At 37.2% G+C, this 24,437-nt stretch overlaps 1 protein-coding gene and 1 pseudogene across 2 annotated transcripts in view; one reads left to right on the plus strand and one right to left on the minus strand.

The window, feature by feature from the left end:
• EIF2B3 (eukaryotic translation initiation factor 2B subunit gamma) overlaps positions 1-22,748 on the minus strand; it is a 90,205-nt gene extending 67,457 nt beyond the window's left edge. Inside the window, exons 1-3 of one of the 2 annotated variants that reach the window (XM_036233216.1) lie at positions 22,631-22,748; positions 19,867-20,023; positions 14,599-14,744 (exon numbers count right to left, since the gene is read on the minus strand). In XM_036233216.1, coding sequence (XP_036089109.1) covers positions 14,599-14,744; positions 19,867-20,014 — 294 coding nt within the window. In that variant the 5' untranslated portion in view covers positions 20,015-20,023; positions 22,631-22,748. The remainder of the gene's footprint in view (positions 1-14,598; positions 14,745-19,866; positions 20,024-22,630) is intronic. The other variant, XM_016123496.2, reaches the window with a different exon arrangement.
• LOC118606832 lies at positions 4,419-4,536 on the plus strand (annotated as a pseudogene).
• Positions 22,749-24,437: the final 1,689 nt, after the last annotated feature.

The following is a 24,437-nucleotide window of genomic DNA, read 5'->3' on the forward strand; positions in this document are numbered from 1 at the left end:
CTGGGAATAGCCTCTTTTCTTTTCCTGGCAGCTGTTCATGACAGATTGTTATAAATAACACAACCTGGCAAATAACTTCCTACAGCAAGGAGAAAGAAAAACATACTACTCCCCTGGAAAATAACTGTCAGGGCAAGGTAACTAACATGCTTTTACCCACCCAGCACTTCTGCAAACAATGGCTATGATCCAAATCGCCATCCTGTACTCCCCACCCCTGCCCATATGGAACTAACGAATTCAGTTACTTGGTGTGACTATGAATGGTCACAATTTACAATTTCCTACGTGGTCCGGTCCCAATCCAATACCCAAGAATAGTTTGGTGCTTTAACAAACACCAATGGCTAACTGCAATGGAGACCTCATCATACTCAATTTTGGTTAGAAATGCTTGTTAAAGGTTCCCAGTTTGCAGTCCCTAAAGTGCACAGCAAAGGTCCAACTGCCATTTTGTTTTTACTTAGGTTGGGGCACTAGGTGCAGAAGGGAATGACCAACTCAGTTTGTAAGTAAAAAATGTAATAATCCTTAGGCTGAGGGCTAAATATCCTTCCTGTGGTCCTTAGCTTAATCATAGTGTCACCATCATGCAGGATTTGAAGTCTGTATTCTAGGACGGATGCCTTCCTTCTCCTGCCCAGTCCCCTACCCAACATCTCACTGGTTCCCAAGTCCTCCTCTTTTATCTCCACTACCTATCTTAGTTCAGGCCTCAAAATATTTTCCCAGTCTCTTAACTGGTCTCTCTTTCATTCCAGTTTTCCCCTATTCTAATCTATACTCCAGTTCAACTGCTTATTTCATTTTCCTGTTTAAAGAGTCTTAAAATAGTGTTCTCCAAACATAAAAAAAAGTTGAATGCCTATTTATTTATTCCTATTTACTTTTAAAATTTATTTAAAAATTTTATTTAAAATTTAAAAAATTACTCAAAAATACACTAATCACTGATATAATATGCTCTTTATATAACACACACAAAAATAGATATCATAAGAAAGAGAGACAAAATTAAAAGAATTAGAGATTCTAATATTTTCCTCTGGTACTCCAGGCTGTACCCCTCTGGCTTTGGGAACACGCCATTTTGGAGATCACTGCTCTATAGGACTGAGTTCAAATTCCTTAGCATGACATTAAGGGTCTTCAAAATATGACTCCACCTGCCTAATCTCTCCCATAATTCCCCTGGCTAAACACATAGCTAATGTTAACTTGCTAGTGTGAACTGCCAAGAATGCATTCCCAGTTCTTTCTTCCCAGTCCACCACACATTCATCCATCAAGATTCAGGTCCTGTCAGTTAATATAAAGGGCAGAGCCAATACATTATCCCCTCTAGGGATGAAGTCTTTTCTGATCCATTCCAGACCTTAAATCACTAAATTGGATTACATGGTTTCTTTTCCATTTAGACTGTGAGCTTCATAAGGAGCTCCTTTATCTTTGCATCCCCAGAGTTCAACCTAGTGCTGGCGAATAAAAATCAGTAAATGTTAGTACCCTTCATGTTACTTCCTTTTCCTTGTTTAAATTGACTCAAAGATGAAAACATCCAATTTTAGATGTTTAGAAAAAGCATACTTTCTGACAGAGCTGAGTGCCCCCTTTGTAAAGACTGTTCAGAATTAGAAGAGGGGCCATAAAGGTAATTTTGCAGCTCCCTAAAGCAATGAGGTAGGGAACAAACCTGCTGCCTCCAAAAAAGAAAAAGGCAGAGATGTCTGGAAGGAAAGAAATCAGATGCAGCTGCCTTGGAGGGCATGGCTGGAGGGTGATAGGCTTGATTTATAATTTTGAAAAATTAGAACTATAATATTTATAGTTCATTCACCCTCCTATAGGAAGTTTTCTTCTTCAGATTAAGAACAAATAGAGAAATTCTACTCATCTTTCCTGTGTAAAGCTAAGAAATAACTGAGAATGGCCTAATTTCTACCATTGTTAAATGAGTTCTCTATAAAAATGCTAGTCACTTTCTTCCAGGATTTAGATATGTACAATTAATTTTAACCTCAAAATGCACTGATATTAATAGAGAAACGACAAAGGCTTTGTGTTCCCTCTAATCGAACCTTCGCTTTGAAATAATTTATTACTCTGACTTTATATTAAATAATCTCATTCTTTTTCTTTGGTCACACACAAATACGCCACAGGACAAAAATATCATTTGTCCCATTTCAAGACCAAAGAACATGCTCTTACAATTACATTATATATTTTCTGCCTGTGACTTAAATTTTAATTTTATCCTGAAGTATGGCATGGAAATATTGTCCAGTTTACTTGGAAACCAGAAAGCCTAGGAGAAGATCAGCTGAGGGTGGGTAGTAAATGGGTGTGACAAAGGGAAGTTTATAACAACATGAGAAAAAGACAACTAACAAGTTAAAAAAAAAAATTAAACTAAAATCAGGGTTTTATCACCCCCAAAAAGCAATTTCTAAGATTAGATATGTTTTCTTCTTCTATTAATTCCTCATGTGACTTTGAATAAGTCACTTCCTCTTTGGACATCCGTTCCATTATCCTTAAGATGAAAGGGCTGCCCTATCTCTGCAGTTATTTATGACAGAAAACTGTATAACGACAAGCAAGGGTCAAACTATTCTTCTGCAGAGAGATGATAACAGATCATTTTAATCTTCTGTGCAGTACAGAAAAATGGTATTTAATCCAGGCTTAGAAAGTCAGGGAGGGCTTGTTGGAGGAGATAAAGCCTAAGTTTAGAGCTGAAAAAAGTTGGGTAGCTACAGGTTACTTCAAATGAACTCCCTGGTCATGAAGACAGAATGTTTATTGACTTCCCACAAATTATTTGGTCCATTCCACTCGTCAGGCTGTACCTCTGATTCAGAGCAGGACAGGGGTCCCTACCAAGAGTTTTCAAAAGTCTAGGCCATGTAGGTTGCTTGTCACTTAAAGAAAGTCTGTGATGACAGCCTAGGCTTTCTATCATGCTTCCTACCTATCACAGCCTTTCCCTATAGCCCTTCATTCCACGGAAGTGTTCCTACTAACCAAATATATGTATATGTACAGAAGAAAAAAAAATGACTTAAAAGAATCAGGCTTACATAGAGCTTGCAAGTTTTCTAGCTACCAAATGTAGTAAAGGGATGCAGAAATCCCATTTCACACATGAGAGTTCTTACAAGCTGCTGTCTTTGAAAGGGTAAGATAAAAACACTTCATGGTTTGGGTTACATGTGCTCGGTTAGTACAGTCAAGAGAAAAGCTCCATTGAGACCTCCTAGCAGGGAGGAGGGTTCAAAAATTCCCTCATTCAACTTGTTAACTTATTTCTGCCATAACTGCTGGGCACTTCACTATGCCACCAGCGGGCTCGAGGAAAGCATCATCGGGAATATACAAGGCCCTCCTAGGCAACCACAGCCCACCAAAGCAGTCATAAGAAGGAAAGCTGCCACTTCAAAAACGTCTTCAAGCAAGTTGAGACCAAGTTCTCAGATCTTCCCTTGACCAAACTGTATTCATTCTTTTCAAGTAGATAGAAATCTGCCAAAAACAAGTCCTTGGGCGAAATGAAAGGTTCCAGGAAAAAATGACAGAGATTTGTAATTTGATAAAGACATCAAACAAATAACTTGCACTTAGCTTTTTGAACATCTAAAAATAGCACGTATGCTCAATCTTTCTAATAAGCTGTCTCTAGGATGGGGATTTCATCGGCATAGTCTGTTCTCTGTTGCAGCACGTTAGCTATTTCATAAGGCAGATAACAATAGTCCTTTTTCTACATCAAAGAACTTAAATAACTAAACCTCTAACTAGTGTGTTGATATCATTATCCCCATTTTCTTGGTTGTGAAACTGAGGCAAAAGATAAATGAGGCTTGCCTGAGGTCAAAGAAAGATTCCTGCTAGATTAAACAGAAAATTATCAGCTCCATAATCTCTAAATTAAGAGAAGCCATGAGACATGCAATATAAGTGCTTTAAACATAGGCTACAGAACTCTATGATAGATTTAGTCTGCCGATGCCTCTTAAATATACCTCACTAACTTGTTCTCAAAACATTTATCTAAGGAATAATCGCATTGTTTCTAAAGCACAAAAATGGTACCAATGGCCAATTACCTCGGATAATCAAGAGGAGCATCTAACGTGGGTCAGGCTAAGTGTCCAAGCAGCCGGCCAGCTTTGCTTTACGTACTGAGCACAGACTGCATCCTTACTTCTTGCCCAAGAAGAGCTCTTCTTGTTCAAGAGCTAAGCTTCTTGTTCATATGGCCCTAGATAGGATGGAAAGTCTTTCTACAACCCTGGATCTCCTTCCACTTAGAGGCAGATATCAAGAAGCAATAGCTGCACACTTGCAAGACAGGATAGTACATAGTTCCTTGAGTCTTGTTTGGAGATTTGATAATTTTTAAATATGTTTTACACCTCTATAGCCATGCCACCCTGAATGTGCCCAATCTTGTCTGACCTCGGAAGCTAAGCAGGGTTGGGCCTGGTTAGTACTTGGATGGGAGACCACCTCGAATACCAGGTGCTGTAGGCAGCAAAAAACAAAAATATAAACAAACAAATATTTTACACAAAAACATTTAATTAAGAGTTTTATACATACTAAGAACCACTGAACTGCATACTTTAAAGGACTAAAATAAATGGAGAGATTCTAAGTTGAGCCTGAAATGTGAAAAACCAAACTAAAACTTTCAGAAGCGATTATAAGAAAATATCTTTAAAACCTCAGAATAGGGAAGAATTTCTAAAGCAAGGCATAGAAATCACAAACCATAAAGAAAAAGACTGAAAAAAAATCAATTACATTAAAATTAGAGCTTCTATGTCTCCTAGAGCCCAGATTATAATCTAAAACATCATTCTTCACAAAAAGAAACCAGGGCCTTTTTTTTAAAACCACTTTATTGGGGTATGATTGACATGTAAAAAGCTGTAGGTAGAAAAATTAGAGCTTTTTGAAGGAATGTCTCATATTAGATCTAGATACAATGCAATATTAAGTACACACATGAAACATTATTGCCAAAAAAGCTGAAGCTGAATCTAATCAACATTTAGATCCAAATTCTAGTTTACAAAAAAATACTAAGAAACAAGTTAAATGATATCAGTAGAAAGGAATCAGACATACTTGGGAGATTCTACATAACAACCTGTTTTCTTTGATAAGTCAATAAGATAAGGAAAAAAAGTGGACGGGGGACACTGTTCTAGACTAAGAAACTGAAAAGACAATCAAATATAATGTGTGGACCTTTAAAAAAATACCATTTTCAATAATAACAAATAAATTCTAATAAATTCAACACAAGATGCATAAGACATATTTATAGGAAATTATTAAACTTTATTTAAAAACATAAAAATAGCCTGAATACAGAGAGCTATGTATGGTCAAAGAATAGAAAGACTCAGTATTATAAAATGCCAACTCTCCCAAAGTAATCTGAAAATCAGTCATTCCACCCAGACACCAAGAAAGATTTTTCATGGTTGATGCTAAAATTCATATGTCAAAGATGAATAAAAGCCAAGGCAACTTTAAAATAATAATAATAATACTAATAATGATGATGATGATGATGATGATGATGATGATGTGAGGTAGAGGGGAGTTATCCTATAAGACAGAATTTCTTAAGCTATGGTAATTAAAATAAGGTACTGGTGAAGTAGACCAGTAGAGTAGAAGAGAAAACTTAAAAATAGTCCCATGTATATGTGGAACTTAGTATAAATCAGGGAAGAAAAACATATTATTCAATAAATAGTGGTGGAATAGCCAACTATTTATTTGGGAAAAAGATAAAATTAGCATCTATCTCATATCACATAAAAATATAAATAAAAAGCAAAATTGTAACGCTTTTAGATAGCAAGAGTCTATCCTTATGCCATTTTTTAAAGACACCAAAAGCACCAATCAGCACAGAGGGACCACCATGTGAGGACACAGGGAGCAAGGAGATGGCTGTTTACCCATCCAGGAAAAAGGCTTCAGGAAGAACCAACCCTGTCACCACCTCTGGGATGTCCAGCCTCCAGAACTAGACACTAAAGTTGTGGGGAAGCAGATTCACAGACCTAAGGTATGCACCACAGATGTGGAGAAAACCCATCTGGAAACGCAGACACCCCAGTGCCACCTTCTACCCAGTGAGCCACCCTGAAGATATACTGAGTAAAATATCCTTCAGAGGAGCAATGCTTGCAACAAACAGAACTGGAAACAACTGAAATTTCCAACCACAGAACACTTAAAGAAACACCATGCCCTCATTTAAATTGGTAATCACTAAGATAACATAAAGATGCGGCTAGATGTTTGTGCAATAATGTAATTCTGGATAAAAGGAGAAAACTTTTGTTTTCAGTATACTATTTATAACTACACATTGTAATTACGATGTACAAATGGATACATGTGTCGATAGAAACCAGAAGGAAAATGGGAAATAGGTACGTGCAACAGGTGGCAGAATTATGTGTGAAGTTTTTTTATTTTAAATTTCCTTTAATATTTTAGTAAGAATTTAATAATACTTTAAAAATTAAAAAAAAAATTTAAAGCACCAATCATAAAGATCTAGCTCACCACAAAAAAGTTAAAAACTTCTGTATGACAAGATATCATAAACAAAAAGAAAAAAAGAGGTGACAAATGGGGGGGAAAAAACTATAACCCATATAACTAGCAAAGAATTAGTACACAGAATATATAGAATATATACAAATTAGTAAGAAAAAGACAAACAACCCAAGCAAAAAATGGGCAAAGGAAATATACAGGAAATTCGCTGAAAAGAAAAATGGCCAATATACCTACAAAAAATTCTTAAATTCGTAGTCTAAGAAATTCAAAATTAAACCAACAGTGAGGTACCATTTCGTATCCATCATATTAACGAAAATTTAAAAGTCTGAGAATGCCAATTATTAGTGAGGACAGAGAGAAACCAGAACCTTAATTTATAGTAATGGTGGGAATGTAAACTAGAAGGACTACTTTGCAGAGCAACTGCTAATATTTAGTAAAACTGGAAATGCACATACTTCAACACTCACACACCACTTGTGGGTGTCTACCTTCCCAACAAGAGCACAGAGGAAGTGGTACAAAGATGTTCACTGTAGCACTATACATAGTGAAAGAAATGAAAGCAACCTAACTCTTCCAAAGAAGAGGGATAGATAAACTCTCACCCAGAACCCAAATCCAATCTTGAGGCTCTGAGAGAAACAGTTTCTGCCAAGCTCATGCCAAGGAGGGAATGCAGGCCTTTGTCCATTGAGCCCTTAGCCAAATCTCATTCTTTCTAACCTCGGTTCTCCCATTCTCCAGTGAGTACAAATGCCGACTTTGCCCATATCCCTGATCAATGCAAACATGTCTTCTCTACAACCAGACCCCTGAGTAATGGTAAAAGGGAAAAAAATCCCACAACCACGCTAACTGTAGTAATTCATGTTGCCTACATCTCCTCAGTGTCCGCAGTCAGCTTTCTCTCATTTTCCAGTGGCAATTCCAAAGCTTCATTACTCTGTGGGTCCCAATCCCATCACCATCCTCTTTCTATATTCTTAACAGACAACAGTGCCTCCTATTTCATCAAGAATATAGAGGCCTTAGGAGTGAATTATTTTTTGTCTCCTTCCTGATCTGCATCTGAGCCTTACCTCCTCACCTGTCACTTCAGTGGAAGATAAAGACTTCCTCTTGCCCAAAGCTGTTCCTTCATTACTTCCTGTCTCCTTGGGGATTTCATCCATCATTTATTTCCTTACTCCTGTACTTCTTGTCCTCTTGCTCTCTTATAAAAATGTTCAAGTTGCTTCCCTCTTAAAAATACCCTCAAAGTATAAGAAATGAATAACAGTCATTGCTAATAGGGAGAACTGGGTACCTGGTGGACAAGGAAAACATTTCACTATAAACCTTTTTATACTTTTTGACTTTTGAACCACGTGTATGTACTAGTTATTATTTATCTATTGTACTGAAATATCTATGGCTGTGAGTCAAAGGATCCTCTTTCTCCACCTGTCTATTACGTTTGGTGTTTCCTCAGGCCCTTTGTATTCTGTCCTTTCATTTACTCTACTCATTCTTGTGGGAAAGATGGTTCATATTCATAGCTTCAGTTGTCATTTATAAGCTGATGACCCTTAGACCTATATTTCTAGCTCCTATCTTCTTCCTGAATTCTATATAAGTTTAGCCACTCCCTGATAGATATCCCACTTGAATCTAATTCTTAAGAGGTCTAAAACCAAAGTCATCTTTTCTGTTTATCCATCAATTTATTCATTTATTCAGTCATTCATCATTCATTCACCCATTCAAAAAATATTGATATAGTATTTTAACCACTGATAAGTGCCAAACTCTGTGCTGGGCACTGTAGATTTTACAACGAATGCGATAAAATATCAACCCTCTAATTCCTTACAGCCTTTACTATTTGGCTGGTCTAATCCTTTGCTCTCCTTTAGGTTTCTGCATCTGAAACAAAAAAATTGTTCCTTTGGACTCTAATTCTATATCAGTCTATCAAGGGATTGGAAGAGAGGAAAACAGATAATAGGGATTATAATAGTTATTACATAAAAATGCTATATAATAAGGATAAGCACAGAGGTGCTTAGGGCACAATTAGGAGGGACAATTAATCTAACCTTGGAGGTTAAGGAAGGCTTCTAGAGGTAATGCAGCCAAATCCTAAAAGATGACGAATAAGCCATCTCTTGCGACTCATCTAACATTCTGTGGGCCAATCTTTTTATTCCAGCCATTTCTCTGACAATCAGCTACGTAACTTGATAGCATTTCACCCTGTTCACCAGCCATCTCTCATCTTCTGCCCTCACACTTCTAGTGGGATTTCTGTGGGAACCCACTCAGCCATTCTGGCACACATGCAAACCTTAAGTGTGAAGAAATTTATACCTATGGGCAACCTTTGACCAATGGGGAAAGGCAGCTAGTAAATAAATACTCCTCTTTTCTGAGTCTTGGGCAATTACTCTGGGTTACATTCCACTTGGCCCGTGAAAAGGTCCCCAGGGAAAGAGAGCCTTAGTTGCCCCTAGTGGTAACCAAGTCTAGAACACACACTTAGATTGGCTTTCCCTTTCCCCCTATATCACTCTTTACAAATTCCACTCCTGTTCCTTGGGATCACTTCTCAAAATAAACTACCCGTAGACATACCTTTACATTGGGGTCTGCTTTTGCGGGCGAAAGCAAGGCTAAGACAGAACACCAGGAAATAGTTATTAGAAATAGGTAAGAATAGAGGGAACTGTATATGTTCCAGATAGATATACAAGCATCCAAATTTGTGAAATAGCAAAGAAATAGTAATATTTAATGTGCTAAATGTGGTTATACATCTTATTACCCCTAAAAACCTGTTTCTTGTCCTGCGGCCTCTAAATTTGTGAATGCCACCATCATCTTGCTCTTGCTAGAAACCTGTATATTAAAAGAAACATTTCAACCAATTGTAATGTATAGTCCTTATTTGCTTCTTGATTTACACTAAAAACATGTAAACCCTATATTTATGAGGCAACTGGAAACTCATACACTGATTGGATATTTGATGATACTAAAGAATTATTATTAATTTGGTTTTTTAGGTATTATAATGGCATTAAAGTTTTATCTTTTAAAGCATTCTCATCTTAGCAATATATCATGAAATATTTACAGATGAAATAATATGATGTCGGAGATTTGCTTCAAAAAAACATGAGAGGGAGTAAGTCGGGTGGGGATATAGATGAAAAAAGATTTGCCATGGGTTGGTAACTGTTGAAGCTAGGTGACAGATACACGGGCAATGTCTGTGTTTGTACGTGTTTGAAAATCTCATAGTTATTTTAAAAATAACAATGGTCCACAATCGGTGTTTAATAAATAGCAACTATAATCATTATTATTAGTTGACTCTCAATAAATATTCGCTAAATGAGTTCAGACATACATAAGACTGAATCATTCATAGATAAATATGAAACACTATTATGGAGAAAATATAGAATCTAAGAACTTTCACGTTATCAACACCAATTATAAGAATGGAGCTCAATCACCCAGGGCCTGGGAGAATGAACGAGCCAAAAACCTTTGTTAATAAGTCAGGGAAAGAGGTTTGGGCAGCTGAAATAAAAAGTGAGAAGCCAGTAAATCAGCAAAATCGTAAGATAAGGCAAAATAAAACAGAAAACGGTGCCAGAAAAATAAAACCAAATGAAATGTGTCCTTTAGTTGAAAAAACATAACAAATATATGATGTCCAGCTTCAATATTATAAGCACACATGATGGAAATTTCCACATATAAGTAGGACTATAATACATTTAGCAAATGTAATGCAAATTTAAAAAATATATTAATTAAAATGGTGAAATAATTTTTAACAAAAAAGCTAAATAAAGTTAATATACTATGCAGTCTTTCTCTGAGAAAAGCAGAAGCTACATGGGATAACCTCACAGTAATATCTGGGGAACTCAATCTGGAGAAAGTAGGTAAAGATAAAAGAACCAAAAGCTAATAAACCCAAAACTCTCAAAGGAAATACTCTTACCTTACCTAAAATTTTACTGAAATCAGACCAAAAGAGTCTCGAAATGTTTAAGAAACTGCTCTGTGGGCACAGGGGAAGAGAAATAAATTGGTTCAAGTGGGCACTGCTTTTAAACCATGTACCCACATAGTCTGGGGGTACAACTATCTCCTTTAGAGAGGTACCTGACACCCCTTAGCAAAACTGACAAACTGCCTTCTCAGGCTGTCACACTTTCTTCAACTGTTTATATGTATTTCCACTGCCCTTCCTACAAGTTTACGTTGATCACAAGATAGTTGTGAATTTTGGCTTAGCTCAGGTTTTACTTTGTTCTTAATGGCTGTTTAGGAGTCTATCTATATTCCTCCATAGGTTAGCTTTGTTGCCTTCTACTCCAGGTTGGAATGCAAGATGATGTGAAGCTAGGATTCCAGGAGCCACTGGTATAGGAGAAAACAAGGAGATATACCAAAGACAGAAGAGACTTGCTAGCCAAAGTCATAGCTTGAGAAGAAGGCACAAAGGTAGGATTATATGTAAAGGATGCTATGTAAATGATGTGGAAACAAGGGGGTAAGGGAGGAAAAGAAATGAGACTGTGCCAAATGACTTAATGAGAATTCTGACCTTAGGTGCAAGGGGAAGTCCTAAAATAAGGAGTAACTAATCATAACCAAAGAAAGCAGTAAGTTCAGAGTAAAATGTCCTTTTGGCATCTCCTCCTCATGTCCTCTTCTATTAATAGTTGCCACTATTCTCAAGCCTCTAAGAGTTAGAGGAACTCATGAGATTCCCAGGATCTCCAGTTCCGGGCTAAAATAAAAATAACATTTCGAAGATTTAGCGATTAGAGAGCAAAGAGGGTTCGCACCTCCATCCTAAACTTTTAGACTATAGTTAAAATGGCCCTTGGGAAGACCACTAAACATCCTAAGCTTCTTGGTAAACCTGGCATCTGTCCTTATGAAAGAATGAATTCTCATTTCATTACACTAGTGAAATCCCTCATATTTTCCCTAAAGAAATAAGCAGCTGCACTCCAGAAAGTAACATTGGGATGGTACTGGAAATCCCCATCCCATCAGAAGCACCAACTTGGGTGGAAGCTTAGAAAAATAAAAAGGGAGACCATAAAGTGAATGGATGTGTGCGTGTGCGTGTGCGTGTGTGTGTGTGTGTATTGCACTGGAGGCCCTGGCCAATAAGATAATAAAAAGAAATAAAAGGCATAAAGATTAAAAAGGAAGATGTAATACTGTTTTTATTTTCAGGCAACATGATGATGTATATAGAAAATCCTAAAGAACCTACAATTTAACAAGGTCACAGGGTAAAAAGTCAATACACAAAAACCAACTGAATGTCTATATACAAGCCACAAAAAAATGGAAAAAATTGAATTAAAAATACCAGTTACCGAAAATAAATAAATTTTAAAAATTTAAAAAATCAAAATAATCAAAATAAAAAAATATCAATCACGGTATCATTAAAAACAATTACCTAGGAATAATTTACCAAGAGATGTTTAAAATCTCTAAACTGAAAATTATAAAATGCCATTGAGAGAAATTAAAGGAAACCTAAATAAATAGATGTTTGAAGATTAGAAGAATCAATATTAAGATGTCAATTCTCCACAAATTGATCTATATATTCAGTGCAATTCCCATAAAAATCCCAGAAAGCTTTTTTTTATTGTAGAAACTGACAAACTGGTTCTAAAATTTATGGAAATCCAAAAGACCAACAAGAGCCAAGATGATCTTAAAGAAAAGGAATAAAGTTGGCAGATTTACACGACCTGATTTAAAGACCTCCTATAAAGTTAAAATAATCAAGACATTATTCAACATGGTACTGAAAAAAAGGCAGACACATAGAGCAATGGAACAAAATAGAGAGGATAGAAATAGACCACACATATATGATTAACTGATTCTTAACTGAGGCACCAGGGCAATTCAATGGGGGAAGTCCTTTTAACAAATGGTGCTGGAACAACCAAATATCTGTATGGAAACAAATAAACCTTTATCCCTACCAAACACAAAATCCAATCAAGATGGGTTATAGAATAAATATAAAAACTAAACCTATAACATTTTAGAAGTAGACATAAAAAAATATCTTCACAAAATTGGACAGGCAAAGATTTCCTAGACAAGACACAAAAATAACCAAAAAGGAAAAACTCAGTAATCTGGATTTCACAAACATTTAAAACTTCAGGTCATCAAAAGATAGCATTAAGAAAATGAAAAGGCAAGCCAGACTGGCAGAAAATATTCACAACACATATCTGATAAAAGACTTTGCATCTAGAAGATATAAAGAATTTCTATACCAATAATAAAAAGGTAACTCAATTAAAAAATAAGCAAATACCTTGAGCAGATATTCCATGAAGATATACAGATAAGGAACAAACACACAAAAAGGTGGTCAGCATCATTACTATTAGAAAAATGTAAATTAAAAACACAATGAGATACTACTACATACACACCCACGAGAATGGTTAAAATTAAGATGATTGACAATACCAAGTATTGATAAAGAAGTGAAATAAATGCAACTCTTACACATTGTTGATGGAAGTATAAAATGGTACGACCACTTGGAAAAGTTTGGCAGTTTCTAATAAAGTAAACCCTATGACCTAGAATATTTTCATAAAAAGCCTTGCAGAACAATGTTTGTAACAGTTTTATTCATAATATTCAAAAATTAGCAACAACTTAAATGACTAACAACAGGAAAATGGGTAAATAGTGGTATATTTATTCAATGGAATACTCAGCAATAAAAAAGAACTAGTTATACCTGCAATATGAATGAATCTGAAAAATATTATGTTGAACAAAAGAAACCAAAACAAAATTGTATGATTCCACTTGTATCTAGTTCATGAACAAGCAAAATTAATATATGGTGCTAGAAATCAGAGCAGCAGTTGATTCTAGAAGTGAGAGACTAAAAAGAAACACAAAGGAAATTTTAGAGGTGACAGAAATGTTCTAGATTTGGGTAATGGTAATCGGGGGAGTACATACATGTCAAAACTCACTGAACTGTAAATTCCTTAATATCTGTCTATTTTACCCTGTGTAAATTATTCCCCAATAAAAGCAGGGTGGGGGGAAGGCTATGTATGTTTCCGCACTATTTTGTTCTTTAGCGCACAGGTAGGTTGAACATACTAAAAAAATGTTTATAGTCACTAGAAACAGCAGAAAAAAGTCTGTCCTCCAATTCAAACAAGATAGCAACGTTATCACAGACTGAACTTTTTCCAGAGAACATCAATTTTAGAATAATTATGATGGATCTTTCTCAGTTTATGGGCCACCAGCTACTGAGGAGACTGCATCCTCATACCCATATACTCTTTTTTTTTTTTTTTTAAATCCCTCCCCCTCTCACTTCTACCCTTGACTTAAGGATGTTGCTGTCTCCCCTTAAGAACTGGATCTCTGAAGATGGGCGTCTCCTCCCGCGCACTTGGACCTTCTGCGTGTAAAGCAGACGTGCTAACCACTACTCTATGAAACCACCCCATATCCTCTTGTTAGTTTCTGAAACAAAGGAAACTAAAAGTTCAAATATTATCAGGTAAGGGGATCTGGAATTTTTAAAAGTTCCTTTGTACTTCTTTCCGGTTAATCTGTCATCTGCAGAGTCAACTGCTGCTCTGATTTTTATCACTATATGAAAATTTTGCTTACTCATAAACTTCATAGAAATGGAATCTTTTCAAGTAAATTTATCTTTTTTTATATATATATAAAGATGTACTATTACTCAAAAATATTGGAAACCAGTGACTGTGACAACTAAACGTCTAAACCTTCACCAGCAGTCAAACTAAACACAGTTTGGAAGAAAACATGGGCAATGAAGTATGTGATGCAAGAATATGTATTTCAAAAAGCATGTAAACTATAATGCACTAGAAAAACATAAGATGACATTTATGTTCAATAAATAACAAAAATCAAGAAATAGTTTTTCACCTTAAGTTTTGGATATATGTGGCGCAAAGAATCTGCAGTTCCCTTGTCGGCTTCATCAGGAATACACACAATATCTAGCTTCATTTTCATCTTGAATTCTGCAGATAGGGCCTTTTGGACATCCCTGGTTGTAACAACGATGACTTCTATAGCACAAAAGAAAAAAAAGAAGGAAAAATACAAAAACTCTCATTCATTTAGAAAATGGTTTCACAATTTCAAGTAGATCTGGTCTGTTTCTAGATTTAATAATAAGAGCTAACATTACTAAGCCTTTTCAATGTATTTTACATGTGTTCTCTTAATTCTTGTAACAATCTCATTTCATAAATGGAAAAACTTGGACTAAAAGTTGCATGACTTTGTTCAGGGTCACACAACTAGTAAGCAATGGATTCAAGATGAAACTCAGGTCTGTCTGGTTAGAGCCCACATTTTAATATATTATATGCCACTTCTTGATGCAAAAAAAATGAGAGCATTCATCAAAGCATATACAAATTGGATCACATTTTAAAGCTTCATTCACTACAAAGAAAGAACTATCACCACCTCCCATCGAGTTTGTGATTAGTGTTTCACTGAGAATCACAACGAACCCTTGTAAGAGGCAATTTCCACATAACAGATGTCTACCTCATCCATGTAGCTATCAGTGACAGAAAACTTGGGGTTTTTGTCATAGATCTTTGGTAGTGTAAAGTAATCCACTGAAATACAACATGTATTGCTGATGTCTGAAGATGGGATTTTAGCAACTCTAAAGTGGAACAATTTCTACATGTTTAATGACAGTGCTCCAGGTCATAGTCATCTCTCCCTTTCACTGTAATTATTCTTTTCATTTTCTTTCCTCTCCTCTTTCTTCCTCTTTTCCAAGTCATTTACTCTTCCTTTTTCTTCTTTTCCCCACTCTCTTTCAGTTACTAACTCACTCATTCTTTCAATAAATACAAATACATTTCATATGTAAAGGACAAAATAGGCACTGGGAATTCAGAAAAGAACTCAACATGGTTCCTGTTCCTAAGAAACTCAACATGGAGATATTTTTATTTTTATTTTATTTTATTTAAAATTTTTTTTTAATGGTGACATTGGTTAATAAAATCCAAGTTTCAGCTGTACACTTTAACAATAAGGCATATATATATTTACACTGTGTGTTCACCTCCCTTAGATTTCTTTCTGTCATCACATATTTAACCCCCTTAACACTATCTACCTCCCCCCTCCCCCCATCCCCGACCCTCTGGTAACCACTAGTCTATAGTCCATGTCCATGAGTCTCTGTTTGTCCTGTTCATTTGTTGCTTTTAGGTTTATATCTCACATGTAAGTGATATCATGTGATTTTCAACTTTTTCTGTCTGGCTTAATTCACTTAGCATGATTACCTCGAGGTCCATCCATGTTATCGCAAATGGCAGTATTTCATCTCTTCTTATGGCTGAGCAATATTCCATTGTATGTATGTACCACAGCTTCTTTAGCCAATCATCTATCAAAGGACACGTCAGTTGCTTCCATGTCCTGGCTACTGTTAACAATGCTGCTATGAACATCGGTGTGCAAATATCTTTTCAGATATGGGTTTTCAAGTTTTTGGGGTAAATACCCAGTAAAGGGGGATTGCTGGATCATATGGTAGATCAATTCTTAGTTTTTTGAGGAACCTCCATACTGTTTTCCATAGTGGCTGTACTAATTTGCAGTCCCACCAGCAGTGTATGAGGGTCCCTTTTTCTCCGCATCCTCTCCAACATTTGTTATTACTTGTCCTGTTGATTATCACTATTCTAACAGGTATGAGATGATATCTCATTGTGGTTTTGATTTGCACTTCCCTAATAGGCAGTGATGTAGAGTATCTTTTCATATATTCGTTGGCCATTTGTATGTCCTCTAGAGAGAAGTGCCTGTTTAGGTCCTCTGCCCATTTTTTGATTGGAACATTTGGTTTTTTGTTATTATTGAGCTGTATGAGCTCTTTGTATATTTTAGATACTAGGTCCTTGTAGGAGGCGTTGCTTGCAAATATATTTTCGCATTGGGATGGCTGTCTCTTTACCTTGTTGACAATTTCTTTTGCTGAGCAGAAACTTTTTAGTTTGATGTAGTCCTATTCATTTATTTTAGCTTTAACTTCTCTTACTTTTGAGTTCAAATTCATAAAATCCTCTTTCTTTAAGTCCAAGGTCCTTGAGTTTAGTTCCTATGTTTTCTTCTATGCATTTTATTGTTTCAGATTTTATATTCAGGTCCTTAATCCATTTTGAGTTAATTTTGGTGTGTGGTGATAGACAACAGTCTAGTTTCATTCTATTGCTTTCCAGTTTTGCCAGCAGCATTTATTGAAGTGGCTTTCCATTCTTCACTGTATGTTTTGGCTTTTTTAAATTGAAAATTATTTGCCCATATAAATATGGGTTTACTTTCAACACGGAGATATTAGATATGAAAATTATTAACTAAGAAAAGTTTCATGGAAGGGATGGCCTTTGGGGTAGGCCATTATGAATTTAAGTCCAACAAAAATTTCTTTAGTATATACTGTATGTAAAATGCTGATGTTATAAGGTGAATTAGACACAGTACTTGCTCTCAGATTAGTCTCCTATGCCACTAACTATAGCATAAAATAGGCCTTGAGAGGTACTAAGACATAAACACGAAGTGTGATGGAAGCATATTGGACAGGGTGATTGATACTGTTTGGGATTCCAAAGAGAAGGTGACATTTCCATAGGTTGGAGAGGACATTTTAGGTAGAGTGGATAGAGTGAAGGAAGTAAGTACAAATATGGGACAGTCTAATAATTGAACCAAAACTTTTCTGTATGGAGAGAGAAAAGTGCTAAGCAGGGCTATGTTAATTTCTCTAAAATCACGAACAATGAAAACAGAGTGAACATAGACTTGGTTATTAAATTACAGAATCCTATGTTTAGAAGGCAAATTCTGATTGTGCCTCAGTGAGAAGAAATTTTCTATGCAGCGGGTATTAAATATACCACAATAGGTCACCCCCAAGCAAAACTGAAGATACAGCAAAAGTAAAACAAACAAAAATTACAGATGACAAATCCATAAGGAGTTACTAAAGGAAATTAGGATATTTTACAGTGTCCTAAGTTCCTTTAATAAGATGAGTCCTTCACCTGTGAGATTGAGTTCTAAAAAGAAAATCTATTCTAAAACACGTCTCTTAATATGAATGTCATATAGACTACTGCATAGAAATGCGCATGGGTCTGTCTCAGGAAAGCAATACAGCTTCCAAAGCAAATTTTTTTAAATGCAAATTCAGTTGTAGAATTCATCACCATAAAGTTGTTCATAATATTCCCTTAATATCTTTTTAATGTCTGTAGGATCTATAGCGATGTACCCTTTCTCATTCCCATTATTAGTAATTTGTGTTTTCTCTTTTTCTCTGATTAATCTAACTAGAGATTTAACAATGTTATTGATTTTCTCTAATGCTTTTACTATTTCATTTATTTTTGCTCTTATCTTTTTACTTAATCTCTTTCTTTCTGCTTATTCAAGTTTCATTTGCTCCTCTTCCTAGTTTCTCAAAATAGAAGCTTAGATGATAATTTGAGACATTTCTTTTCTAATACAGTGCTTAATGCTATAAATTTTCCTCAGAACACTGTTTTAGCCATATCCCTCAAGTTTTAATACAGTGTATTTCATTTTCAGTAAGTTCAAAATATTTTCTAATTTCTCTTGTGATTTCTTCTTTAACCTATGGGTAATATAGAAGTGTGTTGTTTAATCTTCAAATATTTAGGGATTCCCTTGATATCTTTCTGCTACTGATTTCGAATTCAACTCTACTGTGGACAGAGAATATATTTTATACGATTCTGATTCTTAAAAATTTATTGAGACCTGTTTTACTTCCAAAAATATGGTCTATGTTAGTAAAAGTTCTAAGTACTTTAAAAGAATATATATTCTGCTTTACTGGGTAAAATGTTCTATAAATACTGATTAGGTCAAACTATAGAAAATCATAAGGAAACTACAAAAAGGGAGAATTAGTAAGTGAATTAAACAAAATCGCAGGATAAAAGGTCAGTATAAAAAAAGGTACTCATTATGTACTAGCAACAAACAACTGGAAATTGGAATGTAACAATCGCCATTTACAACAGCATCAAAAGTATAAACTAGAGATAAATTAAATATGTGTAAGTCTTATACACTGAAAAATATAAACCACCACTGAAATTAAAGAAAATCTAAATAAATGGAGATATACCATATTCATGGATCAGAAGACTCAGTATTAAGATGTGATTTCCCTTCCCATTGATCTATGGATTCAATTCAATGCCAATCGAAATCCCAGCAACGCTTTCTGTGCAAACTGATAAGGTGATTTAAAAAAATATATAAAGATGCAAAGGACTTAGAATAGTTAAAACACGAATCTAACCACATTATAATTTTATTTAAACATTTCACTGGTTTCCCACTGCTTTCAGGAAAAACTAAATCCCTCAGCATGGAGTATAGGCCCTTTATAGCATGACCTCTGCTTCCCTTTCTCACTAAATCTACCCCTCCCCTTATACTCTGTATAACGGCCATATGGAATGAATAGCAGTTGCCAGAACATGCTGTGAAAATCATGAGTGTATCTCTGCATGTTATTTCTTCTGCATGGAATATTCTCTCCACACTGGTCAATCTGGCATTCTATTTTTCAAGACTCAATTCAAGGGTCAGTTACTCTTGAAGCCTTCCTTGAATCCCTTAAGTAAAAGAGCAGCTTTTTCTGTATTTTTATTTATACTGTATCTCTGTTATCACATCTACCACACTACACAATGATAATCTATTTATATGTGTATTTATCCATTAGAGTTTAAGGTCTAATGGCGATTGGGATCTGAGTTATCTTTTCTATTCTGTACTCCAACACTTAATATATTACTTGGCACATATAGATTGATTCATAGTAAGTACTGACTGTGAGGCACTTGGATTCCCACTCTGCTCTTTCTGATATCCTTACAGGGCTCATTTTAGGTCATTTCAGCTCTAAAACAGTAATACTTAGTGCTATCTTCTCAAACTTTTCCACACAGCAATAGGGTATTTCAAGGCTCCTAATTTAAAGAGGTAAGTCTCCATCTAATGATGAGTTCTAGTTTTCTCTCATTTGTCCTCTCTTACTCTCATAAAACTAATAAATCATTGGGCTGAAACACCCTAAAAATTTTATGAGCACATCTCATTACCAGAGCTCACCTTCAAATCCAACACGCTCAAGCAAGTTCAATGGGTACCAAATTAAAGGTTTGTTCCCAACTGGAAGCAGAGGTTTAGGAATGCTGGAAGTCAGGTCTGTCATCCGAGATCCCCCTCCAACTGCCATTACTACTGCTTGAAATTCCATTTTTACACACTGTAATCACAGAGAAAAACAATTAACAGGAAAAAAAAAAGTAACAAAAATCAAAGCATACACAGTACTAACCCTATTTCTATATAGGTTATTGATACTCAGGTAAAATACATCACTTCCAACTTTAAACTACCAGAATAAGAAAGGCTCCTCAGCTATGGCATAAACATTACTTTTATGATATTCTCTTACTCGCCATTACATACTCTCAGCTCCAACCTGGGAAGATCGGCTAGAGGAATGACATGAATTTTTAAAATCCGGCCCTTGCCCTTGAGTTTCTCACAGTTAAGTGGAGAAGACAGGTTCAGTAAATTACAATATACTATCATTAATGCCATATCGAAATGTAGAAGGCAAATAGTGAAGGTAACACCTAAGTTTTCCTAGAAAAGACAGGGAAGGTTATATAGGAGGGTAATGCTTGAGTGGCACTTGGAGGCGTAAGAGTTTACCAAGTGGGCTTCTGATTCAGTTCTTATTCCTTGAACAATTCTTAAAACTTCTGGCTAAAATTAAGAGCACAAATCTAAGCATTTAGGGTCTTCGAAAAGTATGAAATGGCTTAAGATTCCTTTACTAATTCAGCCATCTGCTTCCATCTTCTCATTATCCCAACTATGATAGATATTACTTAAGGTAATAAATGAAACTGTTTGACCTTCAAAAGAATGTCTTCACAGCAGCTACCATAGTACAAGGTCATAAATAGTACAAGGTCATAAATCCTTACTGATTTAAAATAAAAGCACTCTTTGACTTATAACAAATGATGTAACTTTTTAAATACAAGTGTGAAATGCAATGTTCAGAAAAAGGATTTATTTAACACCGAACTTGCAAATAATGTTGCACCTTTACTGTAATTATGATCAGTCCTGGGCCTCTATATCCATACCTAAACTGCAGCACTTACACTCAGTACACTCAAGGCACAAAGTGAAGGCTCTTGCACAACATCCACACTTAAAGATATGGCAACAATGAACACAGCAAGCATTGCCTCAGATTGGAATTCAACTTTAACTTGGCACTAAATGGATCCCATCACATCTGATGTTAAGAGCACTGTATCCTTCAGAGTTAAAAGACCTGAGTTTGAGTTCTGGTTTTGCCACTTATATGTGAGGTGACCAGGGGCCTGACATTTAAATCGCTCAGTGTCCTCAGTTCCTAGAAGGGAACCTGGTGGTTAAGTTCACAGACCCTTGAGCCAGACTGACTGGGTTTGAATTCCAGCTCTACCATATATTATTAGTTGTGTGAAATAGTGCAAGCTAAGTAACTTTTCTATGCCTCATTTTCTTCATTCTTTAAGTGAGGATAATTACAGTTTCTACTTCACAGAGTTGATGTGAACAATCAATTAATCTATGTAAAGCACAAATAATAATGTCAATCCCACAGCAAGCACTATAAAAGTGTTTGATATTACTAGACAGATGCTAGATCATGGAAAGCCTTCTGTGCCAAATGAACCACACTGTTGCATAATTCTGGTTTCTGTATTGCTATTTTTGCTTCCTTAGGTGCCTTTCTCCTGTGCCTAGTAATCAATCACTTATGAAACTTTTAAGACTCAGTTCAAGAATCATCTTGTCTAAAAAGCCATTCTTAACTTCTCCCATCCTTCGGGTTGAAGCCACACCTTTCTTTCCTCTTATGTGCTTCCCCTCTTCGATGTACAGATCATCTCTGCCTTTGCAGATTATAAAACGCATGTATTTAAATGTCTATTTCCTGTGAGATCCTTGAAGGCAGGGACTGTATTTATCATCACTGCATTTCCAGTACCTAATACAATTCCCATCGGATACCAGATAGTCAGTGCTTGTGGAATGAGCATCTGTGAACCTCACAACAACTCGTGTAAGAGTCAAGCTTAAACGTATGCAGAAGGGACATTAGAACCCAGGTTACTAGGAAATGAAGTTCCTGCTGTCAGTGAGGCTCTGAGTGATAATCATACCCATAACAATGATACAAGGAGGACTGTCAAAGGCCTCAGTGCCGTTGGCACGGCTATGGGTGGTGGGAATGGAATCTAGGTAACAGAGGGGGCGGTCATGGCATCACAGACATGCTTCCATCTCAGCACTCATTGCCTCCTCCGTTTGCAAACTGGTAAGATAAAACACTGTATCACAATTGGTCTCTCCTCAAGACCTTATTGTATATCTCTATATTTCATCGCCTTGCACCTAAACAACTAAAAATAGGCGGAATAATGAATGAAGTGCTGAAGTGGAAAGAGTCCAGGCACTGCGCTAAGAGCGTCTGGTCCCGAGCCTGGTGCTCACTCGCTGTTACTTCGAGAGATCCTCCCGTCCCTGAAACTCAGTTTCTCCATCTGTTGCACAACGTGGTTACTCGGATTTTCCTCCAGTTCCCTACTAGTTCGGACACTTGGCTCCATGGCCGGCTCGGGCAGGAACTCGAGCTGGCGGCTGTGGGGCTGTGCACCCCCGCCCGCCCCCTCGGCTCTCCTCCGCCAGGCTCGAGGAGCCGCCCCCCTCACATGAAGCGGGGCCCGGAGGCCCCCACCGCGCCGCTCACCCAGCCAGCCAGCTCGAAGGCGGCCTGGCGGCGCAGAAGCCGCAGCTTTACCTGAGCTCCAGCACTCCAGCTCCAGCTGCCACCACCACTTCCAGCGCTCCCCACGCCTGCGACTGAGCGCGCCAAGGCGCAGGCGCGCGATGGCCGAACCGCTCGATGGGACGCGCGGGGCAGGCTCGCGCAGAAGGGACGAGCGCCGAGCGGCGGATTGGGGGCGAGAAGCGCGCTGGCCTCCAGGAGCAGGGGAGGCGGGGCCATCCTTGCTCTTCCGCCCATTCACAAGTCACCAACATCCATCGAATGTTCCTCCCAATGCAGGACTCCTGGAACCCAAATTGGGGTAAGTTCCAGTTTTCAGAGGATTCTCATTCTTCAATCTGGTTCCGACTACCACTCTATGAAAAGAGAGCTCATCGGGAGCGGCAATTTGGGGTTAGCCAGTGGAAAAATCTTCCAAATGCCTTTTCTGGCCAGGGATTGCCAGGGCTGTCTATGTTCATGATGTCCAGCGTGGAGACTCACATCGGCTTTCTGAACCAGACTGTTTATGGGATGGAAAACATCCATCTTCAGTCATCAAAACAGTGGGGGATGGAAAGTGGAGGGTCAGCGAAGACCTCACTGAGACGGTGGCACTGAACAATGGCTTGAGCAGAGTGAGTCCGGTGGATATCTTGGGTAAGAGCCTTCCAAGCAGACTAGCCAGCAAGTGCAAAGGCCCTGAAGAGATTGCATGTTCAAAGAACCCCAAAGAGGCAAATTTCACTGAAAGGAAGTAAACCAGGGGGAGAATGAATGATGGCAGAGGAGGTCAGAGAGGCAATAAGGAGATGGAGAATTCAGGTCCTGTGGGTCTTGTAGGCCAGGGGTCCCCATTCCTCCGGCCACGGACTGGTACCGGTCCATGGCCTGTTAGGAACAGGCGGCACAGCAGGAGGTGAGCGGCCCTTGAGCCAGCGAAGCTTCATCTGGATTTGCAACTCCTTCCCAGCAATAGCATCACTATCTCAGTTCCACCTCAGATCATCAGGCATTAGATTTCCATAGGAGCACGGGTCCCTGGTGCCGAAAAGGTCCACTGAATTAAGCAGAGGGGAGAGATGATATGACAGGTTTTTGAAGAATCCCTTTAGTTGCTGTATAATAGACTCTGGAAGCAAGGAGACGACTTAAAAGGCTGCAGTTGCATGAGAGACCACAAACGCCCGAGTCTAGCAATTCCAACGATTGTGAGAGGTAATAATAAAATAGTTTTAAGCAGTAAGTTTGGGGTGGTTTGTTAATTTGCGGTAGGTAACAGGAAGAATGGTCATTCTTTTTCCCACACATTCCTGCAATTTTATAATCTTGTGGGAACTTCCTTTTTCTATCCATCTCTTAAATGTTGAATTGCTTTAGCTACCTGCCAGTTGGGAGGCAGAGTCTAATTTCTGCAATAAAAATAAAGGAGTTTGACTTCATTTAACAGTATTTATTGAGTGCCTAGTATTTGCCAAGAACTGTCTTAGATGCTAGATGCTGGGGATACAGCAGTCAACGAGAAAGAGAGTACTTGTAATTTCTCCCAGACTTTCAACTAGAAGAATAAGAGCTCGGCTTAGACGGTGTTTAAAAAAAAAAAAAAAGAAAAAGACCTGCCGTCATATCCATAAAACCAGCCTCTCCCTGTATTGCCTCTCCTTTAGGATGCTGGGGAATCAGTTATTAAATAATTATTTATTTTAATTAAAATGTAACACAGAGTGTGTTGGTAAAAGCCAACTGTGGAGTGATTGATTTGGCCACAGGAGGCCTGAAACTTGACTTCTCTTTTCTTATGCAGAAAGGTTTTCTTTCTCCTTGATATTAGCTCATGTAA

Source organism: Rousettus aegyptiacus, unplaced genomic scaffold (assembly GCF_014176215.1).
Source record: "Rousettus aegyptiacus isolate mRouAeg1 unplaced genomic scaffold, mRouAeg1.p scaffold_m13_p_1, whole genome shotgun sequence".
NCBI classification, from domain to species: Eukaryota; Metazoa; Chordata; class Mammalia; order Chiroptera; family Pteropodidae; genus Rousettus; species Rousettus aegyptiacus.